This window comes from Notechis scutatus, chromosome 4, assembly GCF_049901735.1.
Source record: "Notechis scutatus isolate UNSWTSFEM ecotype Mainland chromosome 4, rNotScu1.2, whole genome shotgun sequence".
Lineage (NCBI taxonomy): Eukaryota > Metazoa > Chordata > Lepidosauria > Squamata > Elapidae > Notechis > Notechis scutatus.
The window spans coordinates 88,191,649-88,212,153 of record NC_142012.1 but is presented as its reverse complement, the minus strand read 5'-3'; the positions used below and the strand labels follow the sequence as shown (position 1 = coordinate 88,212,153).

Below are 20,505 nucleotides of genomic sequence, written 5' to 3'. Positions count from 1 at the left end.
ATCCCAGGACTCCCCCCAATTCAGAATTACAAGAATGAATGATTAAATTAGAAAAAACTGTACAGATGAGCTGCTGGATGATTTCACCCTACTTATTGTAATGACAGCTATGTTTAATAAATTTTAGGTTCACAAAAAATATACAGTTCTTAAAATGCAAATCTAAGGCACACAAAATTACCATACCAATTAATGTATATCCAAGAAGCAGAAAACTGCTGGTAGAAAATGATAGATTTACTTTTATTATTTACAATTGTTACATATTCTCTATCTGAACTAATCATAATCTTTTAACTAAGAAAAATGCAGCATATGGGTTTGGTTTTTTTTTTTTTTACAAAGTTTGTTTTAAAAATAGAAAGATTGGGTTTTTCTCTTTACATACTATTCTCAAATGTTATGACTCAGGTTGCTCAGTAAGCTGTTGCATAAAGATTGCTAATGGTATCGTGACTAAATATGAAGATCTGATCTAAAGTTAAGTTTGAAAGCCATGTTTGACAATATTTGTAGGGTACCTCTTTGTAAAATTATAGATCATCAACCTTTCTCAGCCCTCACCACAATCAATGAAATTGGCTGGATTGCACACTCCTGGTTTTAGTAAAATATCTCTAAATTTTAATACTCAGTAACTTAGGAAAATTTCTCTAATATCTACAGCTTCTGCAAGCTGAATTTTGTCTCTGTGTGTCTGTGTGTATTCAGCTGTCAAAAGTGGAAATGTGACTTGCAAACAAAAAGGTATCTAGCAACCAGCCTTGTCTGACATACATACGTATCATTTAACATGATCAGCATCACCAATAATGGCCTCAATCACCTATTAGAGACGGAGAAGGGAAAGACATCAAGCAGCATTCGAACAGGCTGTTTTTGTCTTCACTGTGCCTAAAATGTATTTGTACTACTAGATGAAAATATGGGTAATTGCCCATTTGGATGGATGAAATGCAGGTGGTCTACCATGGGAGTGCTGTGGATGATGGTTGCCTTGAAGCTTAGACCAGTGTGAATGTCTAATATTACGCAAATGGACTATGTGAATAACTGGAATAAATTCCACATTCTGAACTTCAGAATCATAGGTGACAAAGAACCAGTTTTCCCCAAGCTAGTGTCTTTAATATGTTTTTACTTCCACTCCAATAAACCACCATTCAACAAATTATTTGGAGAAAGCTGGGACAAGCTATATAAATCAATTATTTCTTCGTTTCTGAATTATATTTTCAAATTAAATACAGAAGGGTAGACATTTAATAGTAAAAGCACCATGTCTAGATTTTGTTAAAAAAGCAGATCTAGAAATTTATTTGTTATAGCACCACTATAAGATATTATCAAGTATGTTATCACAAATCTTTTATTTCTGGTTATCCTGGTGGCACATCATGGAGACGGAGAAGAAAAGAGAGAGATGTAAAATCAAGAGTTAGCCTCATGACTGCCCTGATTAAATTGGATTATTAGTAAATAGCTTCATTTTTGTATATAAACTACAGGGTATGTTTACTCCCAAAAGCTCACAATATAATAGCAACTGGCTAGTTCAAATTACACCATAAAAAAAGAAAAGCCTGAGATAGTCCCATAATTTTTAAAATTAAGATGATGCCATTGGGACAAATGGATGCAAGGTGATTTAATTAATTTATTATTTGGAATCAAATGTTCCCATACACACACAGCTCTACTCAAATTGGGACTGGTCAAACTCACTGGTTTAGCTTCAATAACATTATGTAATTTAGACCAGCTTTGCTGGCTGAGGAACTCTGGGAGTTGACGTCCATAAATCTTAAAGTTGCCACGGTTGGAGACCCCTGATTTAGACCATGGAAATCATTAAGACTGATAAAATCCCTGGCATCCAGTTGTCTAAATTATGATCTTGTTACTTAAATTTCTTCTTCCCTTTTCTTTATTCCAAATATACCAAATTCTCCTGGTTCTAGCTGCCCGAAGTCCTGAGCTATATTTTAATAGTCCTGCTTCTCATCAGAACTGACAAAAGCAGTTTTTATCACACAGATGCTGCCGTGTCCATTTGAGTTTTTCAGTATTTAATATTAAAGCTCTGTGAGTATTGGCTCATTTAATGCTACTTCTGTTAAACAAAAGATGTGGCCACTCCAAATAACAGATGCTAAGAAACGAGAAGTGGCAGCAAGATGTTAGGAAACCCCAGCCGTAGGTAACCTACATAGAGCCTATGTTATATTGGTTAAGCTAGTTGGCAGCTTTCAGGTCTGCTGGAAGACATCATTCTGCCTCTAGTATTGAACTGGGAACTTCAATCTAGTTAAGTTCCATCTACAAAATGGAACTTTGCCTTGCACAATTCAATCTCTTCAGCCAAATCCTTATTTAGACTGATTATATCTTTGCAGTTGCTTTCCCTGGTTGTTGACTGAAACAAAAACTTGAGTTGATCAATCCAGCCATTGCACTTTCAACTAACAAACTCTGGGCACATGAAAGTGTAAGCTGGAACAATGAACAGTGTTCCCAGGTCGGAAACATTTGCAAACTCTGACCCTGTAGTGCTGCATGGGTTAGTTACCATTCAGAAAAGAGTATGATGCAAAGTGGAAATGGCATGTTGTTACAACAAGAGGTCAGATACTGTACTCTGGATGGGTCTCCAACATAGACCGCTGCCCCATTACAGACCTTATTTCCTGGCTGGAGAGACCAAGTGAGATGTGGAACTATGCACATTGTAGAATTAATCACTTTGATATCTCAGTGTGTCTTTCAGAGGTGAAGGAGAGGAAAAAAACTGCATACAATAATCAGATGTTCGCTGGCAGAAAGCCCACTGAACACAATGGGATTGGGCTTCAAGTAAACCTGCCTAGATCAGGCTGATGGCCAGTTCACCACTGAAGAACATTTTGGATGCATAATAAATTCAGATGTATTCCTACACTGCTGATAGGGCAGATCTCTTAAAATCCAACATGTTAACAAGGCATTGCAATTTACGCATTGAGGCCCCAGAAAAAAAAAAATCCTAATAGGGTGACTTCAAGATGTATGGAACTACACCCCGGATGATGCTCGATTGTATTGTCCCATAAAACTTGGAATGCCCCCTATGAGATAACATTTGCCCTTATTGCTCAAATTATAAATTCTTTAAAAAAGACCCTAGAAATACAAGTATAGATAAGTGACTTAATTTATATTTGCAAATAATGAATTTCTGGACTTTATCACCTTTTTTATTTAGTAACAAAAGCAATGGAAAAAAGAAAAAGGAAGAACCTAAAACCCAAGTATTTTCAACATCTATGAATTGATGTAGCAATATGGAACTTTATATAGTACGAAAAAATAAATTCCTTGGTAGAGAATGCACAAACCTTAGACAAATGTGATCCTTATACTATTTCAAGTTAACTTTAAAAATAGAAAGTGCTTTTAAATATATATATTTATATGTATTTACATTAATAACCTCCAATCATTACTAGTGATATTTATTTGCATGTGAATGCATGTGGATCATACACACATGCACACACAAACTATACATACATGAGAAAAATCTATATACAAATAAATCATCATTGGTTCTTTCTCCGTAAGCTGGGATTCACAGCAAGTGATTGGAAGCTGTAAGAGCAATGGCACCATGAAGAAATAAAATCAGCTTATTTTTAACTGTTCAATATGATTAAGCACCAAGATCTGTGTATAGCTAATACTGTCTAACTTGATTTTACATAATAAAAGATGAAATCAGTTAAAATCTTTATGAAAAGCCCATTTATAATAAATAGACGATTCAAAGCACCAAAGTATAAATTCCAAAAAGGTAATAAACCAAGTAATTCAATCAGTTAATAACCTAGCCAATTTTTCTTAAATGTTGTGTGCACACGTGCGCATGCATGTGAATGCACATTTATATACACACACTTGAGAATCACCAGATGTTAAAATATATAAAGTCACAGTTTAAAAACAAAATAATTTTTACCTCAGCCTTCAAAATGGTTGAGATGAACAAAGAGTAAACCATATGAGACTTTGTTCTTTAACAGCACCTTTTAGGATTGTGTAACACTGCTCCAAGGCAATAGTTGTGTTGTTGCTATAAGAGCTTATGCCCAATGGTTGTAGGGCCCTGCAACTCGCGTGAGGGCATAAGTAGACACCGTTAGAATATTATCATGAGTTACTGTTAATGCTCTGCGAGATGGAATTTGGTTGAATTCATTTTCTTTGTAGAAAATCTCTTGGGTTGCATTGGTCTGATTTGCATTCTTGTCAGTGGCTGGCAGACCGGTGGTTTCAGTTCCTGATTTTCTAGCTTCTTTCTCTTTTGCTCTCTCTGCCATTTTGGCCTCCCACAGGGCTATCCCATGTTTTGGCTCATTTAAGTTTTTGTGTTGGTAAAAGACTAAAGAGATCCGCGTGGGATGATTCCTGTTGGGCTTTTTAAGAGGTGTGGTGGCATGCAGTTCGCGCCGTGCACATTCAATCAAGATGGAACCATGGGATGGCGCTACAGCTACCCCACCAATGTCATTATCCAAAAAGTTATGCTCGCTATCAGACCACATTTCTTCTGCTTTTTCTTCAGAATCTGCGTGTTTTAAGAGCTGGCCATTGGAGCCGTTTTCTACACAACCTGGGCTTTGCTGTAATCCACTCTTTTGCATTGGGTGCTCTTGGGAAGAACCATTACTAGAGATATCTTCTTCAATGTTGTCCAGTTGCAACACTGACTCACAAGAGCTAGCTACCTGGGAGGCAGAAGAGGACTTTAAGTTAACTTCACAATTTTGCTTGTTAGCTAGTTTGTGTTCAGTGGTCAAGGGCAGATTATCTCTGTTGACTGTGGGCCTGGACGTAGTCAGGTCTTGAAGAAGCAGGGGCACACCATTTCTCTTCTCATCCATCACAATTCCAGTATAATCATGAGAGGACATGTCAACGTTATTACCACCTTTGGATGTCACATGAGGTTTATTACTACTGCATTGTAAATACCCGTAGGGAGTAGAAACATCTTCTTGGCTATTAGTTACTGGCATTAGACCACAACTTAATTGAGAGCTAGAGGATAAACTATCCAGTTTTAAAGGAGAGGATGGAGCACGTTGCTTCAACAGAGAGCAATCGGTAGTAATGCCTAAATTAGGTTTTATGCTAGAAAAGTATTCAGCTGTCTCCATTTTTGTCTCAGGTTGCACTATATTCATTTTGCCCCCTAAAGAGAGAAAAAAATAAGCTGGTTTCAAATATAAAGTTCTGTTTTCCCCCCCACAGATGTTTGATAAATACATACGTTTCACCCATCCACTTTAATTCCTCCTCAATGCAGACATGTTGCAGTTTTGCGACACATTTGCCATGACATTTTCAAATATATTTTTACCCAAATTACAAATTCTTTTTGTGAAAATGAAGGTGCTCAAAACTTCAATAACAAGAGCTTGCACACTGTACAGGGGTTATCAGCTGTAGGGCTTTGGCATCACATATTTAAACCAAACATACTTTTATACTAGGTAAAATACAGATAATGCTCAACTAGGTACAGTTAATACTTGACTTATAACAGTTCAGTTGGTTACTGTTCCAAATTATAATAGCACTCTTACACTCTTTAATGACATGATTCACTTAACAACTGCTCCACAAATGTGGCAAAAAAGATCATAAAATGGGGCAAAACTGACTTAACAACTACCTTGTTAAGGAACAGAAATTTTGGGGTCAATTGTGGTCGTACATCCAGGACTACCTGTGTATATAGTACTGCTTTTGCTCTCTATATTTTACTTTGTTCCATCTTGATACTTTGCATTTTAGACACACAAATGTGAACTTCTATAACATGCCCATATCTATCACTATCAGATATTATTTGAAGCCTGTTGTACCTACCTGAACTTTGTGGTGCTCTCTTAGTATTTTCTGGCAGTCCATTTTTTCCCCTTACAGGCGCAGAATGCTTTTTTTCAGCTAAACTTTGCTTTTTTGCGTCTGGTTTTTTCTTGGTTGCCCTACGTGGCTCAGTTAACATCCTCACTTCTCGGGGGAAAGCAGTTAGCACCTGGATGGCCCCCGTTTTAATCTTGGCTTCCAGCCCCTCTTCTGTGCCAAATTCATCTGTTTGTGATATTTTGTAAAGAGGCAACACATGAAGCTGCTCATCATTTGGTATCACACCTACTGTACGGTTGTCTTCTTTTGTTAAAGTACAAACCTAGCCAGAAAGGGGAAAAAAAATATTTACATAGAAATACACAGGCACACTTAATCAACTTCAGTGAAAACTATAAGTGAATGTTTAGGATAAAAGGTTGCAAAGATAATCTAGTTCACCTTTCTTATCATGGTTTTATGTATCCAACACATTAAACACAACTAAACTAACACAGAGAAGGTCCTCGTCTTACAGTCATTCGTTTAGTGACCAAAGTTGCAGCAGCATTGAAAAAAGTGACTTGCGACCATTTTTCAAACTTACAACTGCTGCAGCATCCCCCCATTGGTCAAGTGATCAAAATTCGGACGCTTGGCAACTGGCGTGGATTTATGGATGATTGCAGTCTCCTGGGGTCACGTAAGATTGCACCTTTTGCAATCTTCTGAGAAGCAAAGTCAACGGGGAAGCCAAGTTCACTTAGCAACCACGTTACTAACTTAACAATTGCAGTGATTCACTTAACAAGCATGGCAAGAAAAGTCGTAAAATGGGGCAAAACAAAAATTGTTTTGCTTAGGAACAGAAATTTTGGGCTCAATTGTGGTTGTAAGCTGAGAACTATTTATATATAATTTGTTTCTTATACATGAACAATAGGTTATAGTTTATGTAGCATGACATTAATACAATCCAATATAGATCTCATGAAAAATGTATTTGCTAATTTTAGCAGAACATTTCTTCAACCTAAACTGAAGAAATGAGAAACAGAGTTCTGTTGTTTTAGAAAACAAGGGGGATTGGCTTGATCATAAGAAGGAATATGCCTCAACAGGATCACCAAAATCCAATCATCTTTACCTGGCACTCTTCAAATGCTGGACTACAATTCCCCAAATCCTGTGCTGGGTGCCAGTCCTGATACACTATCTAATACATTTGAAGAGCTGGGGAACTTTGCATTGTCTTGAACCAACCTATACTGTAAAAGAAAAATGCCTCACCTACAGAAGCTGAGATAATGATGGCCATTTAATGTAAGATTTCCTGCTGAATGGTGTGACTAAGACACACATTTGTGAGAAAAATGGTGAGAGTTAACTTGTCCAACATGCCTTGCCTTGACTGGGGCTCCCTTATGCCGCCGAACTCAAAAGCAAGTAATTGTGATGGCAATTCTGAAAAGGCAAAGGATTACAGTTTCCCTTCTTAAAACTAAAGAATAATGCATCAAGCTGGTTTGGTGGCCCAATGGAAACCAAATTGACCAAACCTGGAGTCTCTGTATGGAATATACATACAAGAATTTGGTGCATCACAAGGTCCTCCTGGGCTGACAAGCCCCGAGTTCTTCCCCAACAATAGCAATTAAGAAGGCATTGGTGCTGCCTAGAGTAGCATAATCCTTAAAGAGGAAGTGATTCTAAAGGGAAAATGCAAAGGGGGCTTAGGGGAGGGGTGGGCAAGTAGGCAAGACATCTGGGACTTGAACTCAGGCCAAAAACTGTCATTTACTATAATGGTAGACAAAAGGCTGGATGTGTCATTTCTTCCTCCCCAACACTCTTCCATTCTTCAAATCACAAGCCTGCAAGGACAACCGGATCAGCACTGCTAAATAGCTTATCTCACGAAGAGCAGCTCAGCCCAGGCTGCACAAAAGCTCAGGGAAGGACAAGAGATTCAAACATTTGAAGAGATTTCTTTTTAATGCACTCATTTATAAAAGAGGGCTAGAGGTTCCTACCACAGTCCTCAAGAAAGGCTGTTTTGACTCCGGCTTCTATGACTGTGGCCTGCATTTCAGGTTTTCACCATAATGTCAGGAGAGACCCCTAAGAAATAGATTGATCAGCAAATGTTAACTATCCAGTTGGAGAAGGTAGGCAACATTCCTGCAACTCAGGGCTGGGAGCTGAATTTCAAGGCTCACTGCTAAGACCTTGAGGAATTTCCTGGATACTTGACTTAGCACAGCTTGACTAAGCTCTATCCAACCTAAGGACCTAAGAACTCATACAGTGTTAGGTAAGAAGATTTATTGCCTGCTAGGAAGAAGCCATAAAATAGTTGGTTGCCTTCTGTCAACATGAAAGTGACAATCCTTTTTTACTCCCACTGAATTCTGATCCAGGTGCTGCTCACCCATTCCCCTTGTTTAAATGATATTTCTGCCATGCACTTTTTGGGCTTGAAGCTCAGGGGACTGAATCTCTGCCCTGATGAATTATTTTCCACAATTTATGGCATTGCAACTAAAGATTTAGAAGTGAATTTTGTACGAGACTGCAAAAATTAAAACTCAAGCAATGTTTAACCTCAGTAACCAAGAAAATTGTAATTTATCATACGCTCATTGCACTTTATATCATTTGTGGCATGGGTCACCAAACCATATTGGCTGAGGAATTCCACAAGTCTTAAAGATGTCGTTTGGAGACCCAAACTGAAAAAGAAAGGAAATCAAGTAAAAAGGGGTATGCAACTATGACACAGCTACATTGGGAAAAGGAAACAGCACCCCAAATTTTACTTACCACAGTACTTCCGTTGTGCATGTTGTGAGTATCCTTGTGTGCGTGGGCACAGAAATCAATGCAAGCTGTCACACCAGAGAAAGGCCGGCCTTTCTTGCTCCCAAGACGACAGTCAGGCCCCAGATGCTCATTCTCCACCTTAGAAAACAAGGCAATCAGGTCTTATTTCAAGAATAGAGTTTAGTTTGTTGTCAACATTTTATTTACAATCAAAAATTGGAGAAAACACAGACTTACAATTGTACCATGAATTGTTGCTTAGAAAACATGTTTTTTTTCCTGATGGTTGTTATTTTATTTATGCATTTTTAATTGCTACATATAGCAGGGACGGTACAATAGCCAAATCCAGGGAGCATCTGCTGCCCTCCAGCTTAAAAAGTGTGAAATGTGATTATGATCATATTTAATCTAGTTTTTAAAAAATCAGAAAGGATCCTCAACCTGTTCTCTTTCTCATATCTAATACCTGCTTCCACCAGGAAACAAGTGGGTTTACATACATGAAACCATGCAGATAATCCTCACTTAATGATATAATTAGGACCAGAGTCCTGGCACTCCCCATTGCGGTCACTGAACAAGGATTGTGGATGCTTAAGTAAGTCTCAGGTGGCTTGCAAGCAGCAGACAGGTAAGATGCAGTGCTGCATGGTGTGGCTAGGTGTGACTGCTGCCAAGTAGGGGCTGCTGTGAGTGATTTTCCTGCTGGCTCCCCCATTGACTCTGCTTGTGGGAAGCCAACAGTGAAGGCAGAAAAGGATGATTACATACTGTAACTGCAGGCTATTGCAACCACTGTAAGCATGAGCTGCTTGTGAGGTGGCCAGATCATGATCACATGACTGCAAGGTGCTGGAATGGCTTAAACTTCATAGATGGGGTATCTTTTGCAACACCATTATAATTTCAAACAAATGGTTGGTAAGTGAGGACTAGCTATAATTCAATTTGACTGTGTTTTGTTGCATATATCAAAACCGATGAATTTATACATAATACTACACTAAGCTTGAAGCTGAAGATGATACAACATTTGCAGAGGGCCACAAAAGGAGGGGGCATTACAAGCATGTGGGCAAGGCTGGCCTTGCAAGGGAGGTTTGGGGCTGCTTTTTGTGCTTTAACTATGATTACTTCGGACATTTCGTTTTGGGATTATCTGTTTTCCACCTCAATGGGTGCTGTTGGTTTTCAACAAACATGGAAAGATAGAAATATGAGAGGGCTTATAAAAGCAGCAAAAAGCAACCTGTCCATTCCTGCACAAAGCTGTAAATCATTGTTTATCAACCATAAAAGGAGAATTCACACATCGTACTAGCTTAAAATCCAAGAAACAATACTGCGATCTGTGGACCCTGCTAGTAAGTAAATGCCTCTTGGGGACATGTCACTGCTCTATCACATGAAAAGGATATGATGAGACATCATGAAATATTCATCATCCTACCTGGTTGTAGAAAGCATCAGGGGCAAGTTTTTGATATAATGGAGCCACATCAGTAGCTAAAGTCTGCAAATTGTTTTCCAGATTTTCTTCCTGGAAATAGAGAAAGGAATTACCCCATAACTGTATTGTTTATGAATAAAGCAATGTTAATTGCAGCTTATATTTCAGTTTCCTACTGTAATAGTAAAACTATCCACGTATTTAAAAGTTGGTCAGACAAAGGGGGAAATATTTCTTTCCCCTTTGCAAGGACACCATTTCTTAGCCCAACAGCTATTAACAATGTTAGAAAGCTTATCAGACTGGCAATGAAATAGAGAGTTTTCTTCCTTCAATATACTGAATACAGGTAGTCCTTAGCTTATGACAAAAATTAGGACTGGATTTTCCATTGCTAAGTGATGTGGTCATAAAGCATGACCACAACTCTTAGCAACAGTTATCCCTGAAGTCCCAATTACCATTGTAAACTGAATCCCACAGGTGTTCAGTGAGACACCTTCCTGCTGGGATCGTACAAGCACAATTGGTGAAGAAGTTGGCAGGAAGTCGCAAATCCCAGGCCAGCAGGCATTTGAGTGACTTCTGCTGGGTGGGGGAAGAGAGTATGGATGGGGGAAGGCGGGTGCAGGGCAGGCCTGGTGACGTTTGGGGAGATGGTGTGATGGTAGGAGAGGGTGTGTGAAAGGCATGCAGATCAGGAAGTGTGCATGGAGGCATAGCATGGATCTGGGAATGTGCTTGAGGCTGTGGCATGGATCAGGAGAATGTGTAAGGGTGCGAAGGTATGTGTGTGACATGTGGTGTAGGAAGGTGCAGAGTGGGTTGGGGAGAATGTATGAGGTTGTGAGGGGGGTTGTGCTAGAGGTGCAATGTGGCTTGAGGAGGCTGTGCAAGCGTGAAGGACAGGTGGGGGAAGAAGTTCAAGGGGATACCCGAGAGTCACAGTGTGGCTCAGGGCAAGAACATGAAGGCCAGGGATGATGCACAAGGGTTAGGCCAGCATTAGGCAGCTTATGTATGCAGGAGTGTAACCCAATTCATGGAGAATGTGAGGGTGTGTGTGAAGATACAGTAAAGCTTGGGAAATGTGTGTAGATCAGTAGTGGGATTCAAATATTTTTACCACCAGTTCGGTGGATGTGGCTTGGTGGACGCGCTTTGCGTGCGTGCACGTGCCAAACGCACACTTTACGCAGGTGCAGAGACATTCTAACTCACCTCCTGCAAGCCTGCACAATCCCAGGCAGGGTGAAGGTTAAGGTGAGTGTGTGATGGCTTGGGTGTTGTGTGAGAGGAACAGGTGAGGGACGGTGCATGGGAGTGTAGCAAGGGTCAGGGAAGGTGTTCAGGGCTGTGCTGCGAATTAAGGGCGTGCAAGGGTGGCTGTTAGGCTTGGATAGGGTGCAGAAGGGTTAAAGGTCAGGGAGGATATGCAAGTGGCAGCACAGAACTACTGCTGGAGGCTGTGCAGGTGGGGGAGGTTTACCTCAGCGATGTGTGTGTGATAATGGGGTGCAGCACCAGGTCAGAAATGCTCTGAGGATCAGTCACAACCATCATTCATTCAGCACCATCATAACTTTGAATGGTCACTGAATGGACATAGATGAAGGACTACCTGTATCAAATTTTAAAATTTACTGCATAACTGACAATACAGCTATTAAACTTACTCTCTTTTGTTCATTTTCATATTGTGTTAAAAATAATTATAACTACTCTGTCCTAAGATGATTATTTTACTATCCTCAGAGAAGAGACATAAGATTGAAGATAAACAAGAGTTTCTTCAAAGATAACCTTTGAGTAAAAAACAAACAACGGGGACTCAGTAGAACATACATCAAGGTTTTTCAAGAAAGAATCAAAAAGGAAAGAGACACAAAACAAACAATAATTCAGGGGTGTCCAACCATGGCAACTTTAAGACTTGTGGACTTCAACTCCCAGCTGGGAAATTCTTACAATAAATGCTTTAAATGTATTACTAAGTTAGGATTCTGGTTAACAGCAGATCAACATGTAGGTGGCCCATTTTGTACTTGTTAAAGCCAATATATCAGTTTAGCAGATCAATATAGTAGCCTTAGAAAGTATGAGATTCAGACAATACACAAAGGTGCCCAGGTAGCTAACATGACTAATCTCATTAGCCTAAGTAGAAATGGACCTGGCTAATACTTAGATGAGAGAATATTAGGAAACCTTACCAGGGCTGTAAGATTGATTGGGAAATTCAAAACACACATTAAAAGAAGGATTATTCCTCTACTACTCCCAAAAGAACTCTTGAAATGCACCCATAAATTCAACTCTGGAAGTGAATGACTCAAAAAGACTTTTACATTATACATATTTAGGTTTGCAAAATATTCCATTGTTTAAAAACAGAGTAATGTCCATTAATACTGTAATAAATAGCATTCCTCCAAAACTCACTCATTCAGACACCAAAGGCTACCATATTTTTTTTAAATCATGAGGTAATTTTTTAAAAATGGCAGAACAATAACACAGATGGATTTACTCCTTAACCTATCCACAATGTTCAAAGGAGTCCTATTTCTCAAGCTGATATAACTTACTATCAGTGTTGGCTGTAACCCTTGAATTCATTTCATTAGATCAGGGGTTTCCTCAGCAAAACTGGCTGAGGAATTCTGGGAGTTGGAAGTCCACAGGTCTTAAAGTTGCCAAGGTTAGAGAACCCTGCATTAGATGGTTACACTTTCACTATAAAAAACAAACGAACAAAAACCTGAGCGCTCAGTTTGTCTCATCCAGATCCTGTGCTGTGAATAACCATAAATGTGGGTTGTTGAATCATACCACCCATAATCTGCAGTTTATAGACTGATTTGATTCATTCATTCCATAAAATATCTCACCATAATCCTACGAAATGCTTTGAACCTGGCATGCTACAAGCAAGTCACGGACAAAGTTAACTTACTTGTTGTGCTAGAAAAGCACAGCAAGTCATAATTAACCAGAACAGAAATGAAAGAGCAGCTTTAAATTCTTCTTTGAAGAGGGAAAAGGCAATGGGGCAACCACTTCTTGTGTCTCATTCTTGAGCACTATTGAGCAGATTAGAATAAGTAAATCACAATAGCACAAATCCATATAAGTGTGTTACCTGTCCAAAAATTCTTCTGGACTACTTTCTAGACAATAGATTTTTCTAGTTTTATCTCTATACTACAAGCTATTCTTACCTAAAGAGCATAATTTTATACTTCTTTACATTTAACCTCATCTCACTCCGTCCAGTGGTTCAAATGATCCATATCTGTCTTTACTTTCAATCTATCTTCTTCTGCATTTGCATTCTATACCTCCTAGCTTTATGTCATCTGTAAAATGATCAATATTTAATATTTAGCTAAAATAGAAGGTTCTAGTAAAAACAATGACAAGAAGCACTTTCATTTGTTTGCTCTATGAACTTTTTGAGCATCCAAAATCATTGTACAACCAAGTGTCTGCTTCAGGAGTGTGTAGTATGCTAGAAGTTAGCAAACCTGTGTACATGAGAATGGACACTTGTGAAACCTGGCCCTGTGGTGCGGCTGAAACAATCTGGAACTGAATATGCTTAAGGCTATAGAGATGAGAATGGATTTTAGGAGGAGCCCTTCTCTTCTACCACCTCTTACCATATTCAAGAGCACCTTATCAACAGTGGAGTCCTTCAAATTTTGGAGTTCTATAATCTCCTAGGACACGGGTGTCAAACTCGATTTCATAGAGGGCCACATCAGGGCTGTGTTTGACCTGGGTGGGGGGCAGGGGTGTATGTGGGCAGGGTGTGTGTGGCCAGCATGTCATCATTCATGTTGGGGGTGCCTGTGGTGTCCCGAGCGCTCTGCCAGCGAAAACAGGCTCCTGTGATGGCCTCCTGCAACCCTCTGCCAGCAAAAATGGAACTTGGGGGGGGGGGGGGGATGGAAATGTGCAAACCTTGTGAGCTCCATTTTTGCTGGCAGAAGCACCACAGGCTGGTCCTTCACTATTTCCAGGGCAGCCCCATGGGCCAGATCCAAGCACTCCGCAGGCCGGAGGAAGCCCCCAGGCCCCGAGTTTGACACCCCTGTCCTAGGACTTGAAACGAACCCTTAACATTAGAACCACCATTAAAAGGCACACCAAGGAATATTCTTCCTGCATCAACTCAAGGAAGTTCGGGAGATGTTGATACAGTTTTAAAGAGGAATTATTAAGTCTGTCATATGTTCTTCTATAACTGTCCAATGGATAGTTAAGATTGCAGAAAGAACAATTGCAACCAGCCTGCCTTCCACAACAGCCCTTTATATTGCGTGGGTCAGGAGGAGGGCTGAGAAGGTATCTGCAGACTCCTCACATCCTGGACATAAACCATGTCAACTTCTCTCCTCTGGCATTGCAAGCCAAAACAACTAGACCCAGGGACAGTTTTTTCCCTTGGGCCATCACTCTCACACTGCTGCCTAATGTCAGTATGTATTTACTCAAATAGTATGGCTGTAGCCTTATTATTATTATTATTATTATTATTATTTATACTTATTATCCTTCATACTTTCCCCTCTTATTGGTATTCTTACTGGTGTTTTTATTATTATGATTATCATTAATTTGTTGCTTTGCATGTACATTGAGAGCTTCTGCACTGGAGACAAATTCCTTGTGCGTCACACTTGGCCAAATAAAGTATTCAATTCAATGCATATAAATTGGTAAATTATGGTGGATGGCTAAGAGTTATCAGAGGAATGAAAGCATGGCATTCTGGAGGTGACAGGAAGTGAGATTTTATGTGCTCATCTTTGTGTAATACAAGTCAGTACAAGTGATTTACTGTATATGAATAGAACTTGCTCATAGTAATGCTTAGCTTGCTCATCTAAGCCATATAGAAAGGATGTAATCTAATATGATTCCACTAATTCTGAACAGCTTTAAACATTTATAATACCTGTGCGCTTAAACCGTAGCATTAAAAATTGTATTATGGAAGAAGGAAGGAAGAGTACTTACTTGGGCGTGATCATCTGTGAGAAGTCTAAATTTTCTGGGGATTTTGCTTCTGGCAAACTTACAGCCATTGTAATACATGCTCCAAGAACAGCCAAATGAAAAGGATGCCCCACATGTCTCTGGATCGAGACCTTGACAGGCACAAGTACGACTAGAAAAATTAACCGAAAAGGTAGGTAATCAGCTAGTTGGCCAAGATCCTCATCTTCAGCAAATTGATGCCCCAAAACTTCTGTCAACCTAACACATGTAGACCAGGGCTGTTAATCTCCCAGGCTGGATGCGTCACGCACTGGCTATGCCCAGGCCCAGTTTAGCGAAGGGAAGAAAAGTCTCGATACGTCACGTGACACTGCCGTGATGATGTGACCATTGGCTGCTTCTGATTATGACCAGTGTAAGAATCAATCAGATCTGATGAATCTCATACTGCAGGCTCAAAAGTGTTTATTTTTTCTTCTTCTTTCCACTGCAGGGTAGGCAGTCACTAAACATGTCAGGCTCCAGGGCTTTGCCAAATACCTTGTTGCTGTCACATCAGATTCCTCAGCAATACAATAATAGCTTCCCAATCAATCATGGGTGCAAGCAACAACTACTATCTATAATTTTTGTTGTGCAAGCAACAACAAAAATGTCTATAATCAACTTTACTACATTTTTCTGAAGCTTGAATGTAGCTACCATTGCACAAATTGATTTACAGCCACAACTGAGCCTCAAATTTCTGTTGCTAAGTGAGACAGTTGTTAAGGGAGTTTTGCCTTATTTTATGATATTTTTGCCATAGTTGTTAAGTGAATCAAAGCAGTCGTTAAGTTAGTAACACAGTTGTTAAGTGAATCTGGCTTCCCCATTGATTTTGCTTGTCAGGTTGCAAAAAAGATCACATGACTCTGGAACACTGCAACTGTCATCCATTTGAATCAGTTGCCAAGTGTTTGAATTTTGATCATGTGACCAGAGGGATTTGTAAGTGTGAAAAATGGTCATAAGTCACTTTTTTCAGTGCCAGTGTAACTTTGAAAGGTCACTAAACTAACTGTTGTAAGTCAAGGAGTACCTTCAGGCAGAGGCCTAGATACTGTCAACTGTCTTTATTAGAAATAAATAGTGCACTTCTTTGTGGCTGTGTATTTTTTTCATTTTAGACCATGTAAAAAAATGACTGCCCAATCACTGGAGTAGCTTCAAATTGCCTTCCATACTTAGTTGCTAGTATTATGGAAGACTCAAACATGTCAAGGACAAAGCAAGTCTGTTTCTGTTGTAGAAGACCCAATGACTGACCATTCCTGGAATTGTCAAATTGGGGCGTTTTAAGGGAACATCAAAAAAATTCCTGACTGGAATGAAAAATTTTGCATCAACCTTTCCAGGATTAAAGTCAGTGCATGAGTACATACTTTAATTTGCTTGCTCCAGTCAGTAGGAGTTACTAAGTAAATAACATACATTTATGTGAGTTATTCAGAATAACATCCACATCAGATAATTAGGTTTCTTCAAGCTTGTTTTCCGAATCAGATGTGAGTGCCAAGAACAAAGTACTGAAGTTTTGTTAGGATAGGCATAAGATACAAGCCTGATTTCAGGCATCCTATTAAACAAGCCTGAAAAGGACTTTGTAAGGTTTAACTGCAGTAGCTGTCAATAAAAGAGTTTCAACTATACTGAGTTTGTATTTTGTTATCTACAAAAAATATAGAAAAAAGTGTGCTTTATTCTATTAAGTCTAGAAGACACCAAAGTAAGAAAGCTGTGGGTAACAGAAGACATTTTTAAAAAATGGAAGAAAAATTCTATTTTCATATAAATTGTTTCTGCCAGAATAAAAAATGAAAAAAGTTGATTTTGGTCCTCTTTTAACACATCATACTCAGAATGCTATCTACACTCTACTAAAAAAAAAAAATATTGTTAAGTATCTTTCTCAAGTGTTAATGACCATAGTGCAGAAGACTGTCAGTCAAGTAAGATTACCTATCTCTCATACATCCTTTATATTTTAAAATCCTCTCATATTTTAAAAATATTTTAAAGCGTACTTACTCTTCATTTAATGCACATCTACGGCTAGTTGGACAGCCATATTTTCTGAGACTGTGGGTCAGTTCCTTGTACAACGTGTCAGCAAGAAGATGAGGAATCCCTTCCCAAGCCAAAATAAGTATCACAATCACAGCAGTCTGGCAGTGATGTCCTGCACGCTGACGAACTAAGCACAGCAATTTTTCTTCATCACTACTTCTCCGTATCACCTGAAAAGATAAAGGAATGGTTTGCAGGTTAATCATGAACATCCCTAAAATGGAAAGGTAGCTATTATCTCCCTACAGTTATTGGCTCTCTAGAAAGAGCTATGATACAAGGATGTGCAAGTTCAAAATAGAGGATGAGAGAATGAAGTGAGCACCAAGCCCCATAGTGCACATTAAAAGGTAGGACTTTGATCACCTTGTCACACTTGCCACTTTTATGTTTTTTGACACCCACCTCCTCCATCCCAAGGACAGTCCAGATAAATTAGTAGATTTATTTTGCAGATAATATTATTGCTGTAATTGTCTATCACAAGTTTTCCCCCTCTTATGGATTTCACCACCCTTCCACGGGTTAATTAATCAGAAGACAACATAGCTTGAAATCCCTTGATTTTTCTTATTTCTGAAATTCCAATTTATAAGAGCCTCAATGGCGCAGTGGTTAGAGTGCAATACTGCAGGTTATTTCTGCTGACTGTCGGCTGCCTGCAATTTGGCAGTTCAAATCCCACCAGGCTCAAGGTTGACTCAGCCTTCCATCCTTCCAGGTTGGTAAAATGAGGACCCAGATTGTTGGGGCAATAGGCTGACTCTGTAAACCGCATAGAGAGGGATGTAAAGGACTATGAAGTTGTATATAACTCTTAAGTGCTATTGCTATTTAGTTTTTCCTAAAATAAGGTCAAAACACACACACAAAATACAAAACTGCAATGTAACACACACACTTAGCAAACCTCTTTTTCTCTGTAGACAAAATTTTGGTTTAGTAAATGTATCCACTAATTTTTTTATCCTCAAGTATTTATTCAACCCCATTTGCATACTGCTGTATCTACTCGCTTATTAGAGAATAAATGTTAAAACTTAGAAAGAGACTTTTTTAAAAAAAAGATGTGAACCTGGAGAAAGGCCGCTTCAACTACATACATTTTTCATTTGTCTTTGATAAAATCTTTCTACCATTCAACCATTTGCAAAATGCTATCCTTTAAACCTAGTCAGTAACAAAAGATTTGCAATTAAACCAGACAGGCCTAGGAGGATAAATCACATTTAAGACAAAGGTCACAGGGTATTCAGTACTGCTGGATCACAAAATGGCTGGAATCATCAGAAGTGCAACGAATCAAAATGAGATTTGCCTAAAGTGATGGCAATTTCTTCAGACAATTTTTCACACTGACAGTGTTTAGCAAGCATGTGCAGAATTGGGACAGCTTTTCTCATTTTGTATCTCTTTGGGAGGACGGTAATTCTCAATAAGAGGGCAGAGAGGCATCCCTGGATTCAATAGCTCTCCTTCCAATACAATTTCCTCCCTTTTAAAATGCCTTACATTTCCCTTAACATCTAAAAGGAACCAGGATTTTCCATTTTTTTTGCCATCCTTTTTGTAGAAAAGGCAGGTTGCAATCTTATTATTTCACCCACGCTTCATTTAAAAAACAGAAACAAATCTATCACTGAAGAGAAATATAAACAAAATTTAAAATTACATGATGCATACAAGTCCTGGACTTACATTGCAGCATCCCCACTGTCACGTGATGAAAATTCACACGCTTGGCAACTAATTCATATTTATGATGGCTACAGTATCCTGGGGTCATGTGATTGATCACCTTTTGCCACTTTCTGACAAGCAAAGTTAATGGGGAAGCCAAATTCACTTAACAACTGCATGACTAACTTCAACAACTACAGTGATTCAGTTAACAATCGTGGTAGGAAAGGTCATAAAATGGGGCAAAACTCACTTAAGCCTCGATGGCGCAGTGGTTAGAGTGCAGTACTGCAAGCTACTTCTGCTGACTGCCGGCTGACTGCAATTTGGCACATCGATCCTCATCAGGCTCAAGGTTGACTCAGCCTTCCATCCTTCCGAGGTGGGTAAAATGAGGACTCAGATTGTTAGGGGCAATAGGCTGACTCTGTAAACCACTTAGAGAGGGCTGTAAAGCACTGTAAAGTGGTATATAAGTCTAAGTGCTGTTGCTATTGCTATTAACAACTGTCTTAGACATAGAAATTTGAGACTCAACTCTGGTCTTTAAGCCGAGGACTACCTATATTTCCCCATATTATTATTTCAGAAGTGTCTAACTATATTTTCCATGCCTGTGCATTACTATCATTTTAAAATAAATGTCTAGAATAAATATTACAAGTATCCTCAACTTATGACCACAACTAAACTCAAATTTTATGTTAAGTGAGACATTTGTTAAGTTTGCCCTATTTTACGACCTTTCTCAACATAGTTGCTAAGTGAAATACTGCAGTGAATAAGTTAGCGACAGGCTGGTAAGTGAATCTGGTTTCCCCACTGACTTTGCTGGCCAGAAAGTCACTTGGACACTGCGACCGTCATAAATATGAGTCAGATGCCTAGCATCTAAATTTGATCACATGATCACGGGGATGATGCAAAGGTTGTAACTCTTAAAAAACGGTCATAAGTCACTTTTTTCAGTGCCATTGTAACTTTGAACAGTCAGAACTACTTGTATTAATAAATGATAGAAAATGTTAAGCTATCATTTTTCTCAACATTGCGAATGAACTTTTTAATGAACCATCCGTTTTCCTAATATCCTAATATAGAAAGAAATTATGCAAATGGGGAATCAATTCTGAGCTGCTCTCTCATCTCTAACTTTGTATTTCTAACAATGCAATTCAGTTTTCCCAGTAATGTAGTACCTGTTAACTTTTGATGTGATTCAAAAGACTTATTCGTATCTACTTCAGGTAACAATTATACAGAGCAAAGAACTTTACAAAGAAGGCATATGAAATAATATATATCTCAGTCGGTCCCTATAGAGCACCAGTAATCACGCCTTAGATCTAAGAGTGCAGCACTCAACGGCACACTTCTATCCCAAAGCTGAATACAACATATTCTTTTTGGAACAAAAAGCAATCGCTGCCTTATCATCATTGTATTTGGCAAACTTCTCGTCTAAAATAATTGTGTAGGCAGGGCAGCATTAGGATGTTTATTCCTAACTCACTCTTTGGGGAGGAAGGCTAATTACTTAATAT

The 20,505-nt window shown here is 38.9% G+C and overlaps 1 protein-coding gene across 2 annotated transcripts in view; it reads right to left on the bottom strand.

The window, feature by feature from the left end:
• Positions 1 to 291: 291 nt before the first annotated feature.
• Positions 292 to 20,505, bottom strand: part of TET1 (tet methylcytosine dioxygenase 1) — a 79,638-nt gene continuing 59,424 nt past the window's right edge. For both annotated transcript variants that reach the window (XM_026672814.2, XM_087964061.1), the window contains 6 exons: positions 17,243 to 17,451; positions 15,191 to 15,341; positions 10,166 to 10,255; positions 8,713 to 8,850; positions 5,911 to 6,232; positions 292 to 5,230 (listed from right to left, as the gene is read on the bottom strand). In XM_026672814.2, the coding sequence (XP_026528599.2) occupies positions 4,119 to 5,230; positions 5,911 to 6,232; positions 8,713 to 8,850; positions 10,166 to 10,255; positions 15,191 to 15,341; positions 17,243 to 17,451 (2,022 nt within the window). In that variant the 3' untranslated portion in view covers positions 292 to 4,118. The remainder of the gene's footprint in view (positions 5,231 to 5,910; positions 6,233 to 8,712; positions 8,851 to 10,165; positions 10,256 to 15,190; positions 15,342 to 17,242; positions 17,452 to 20,505) is intronic.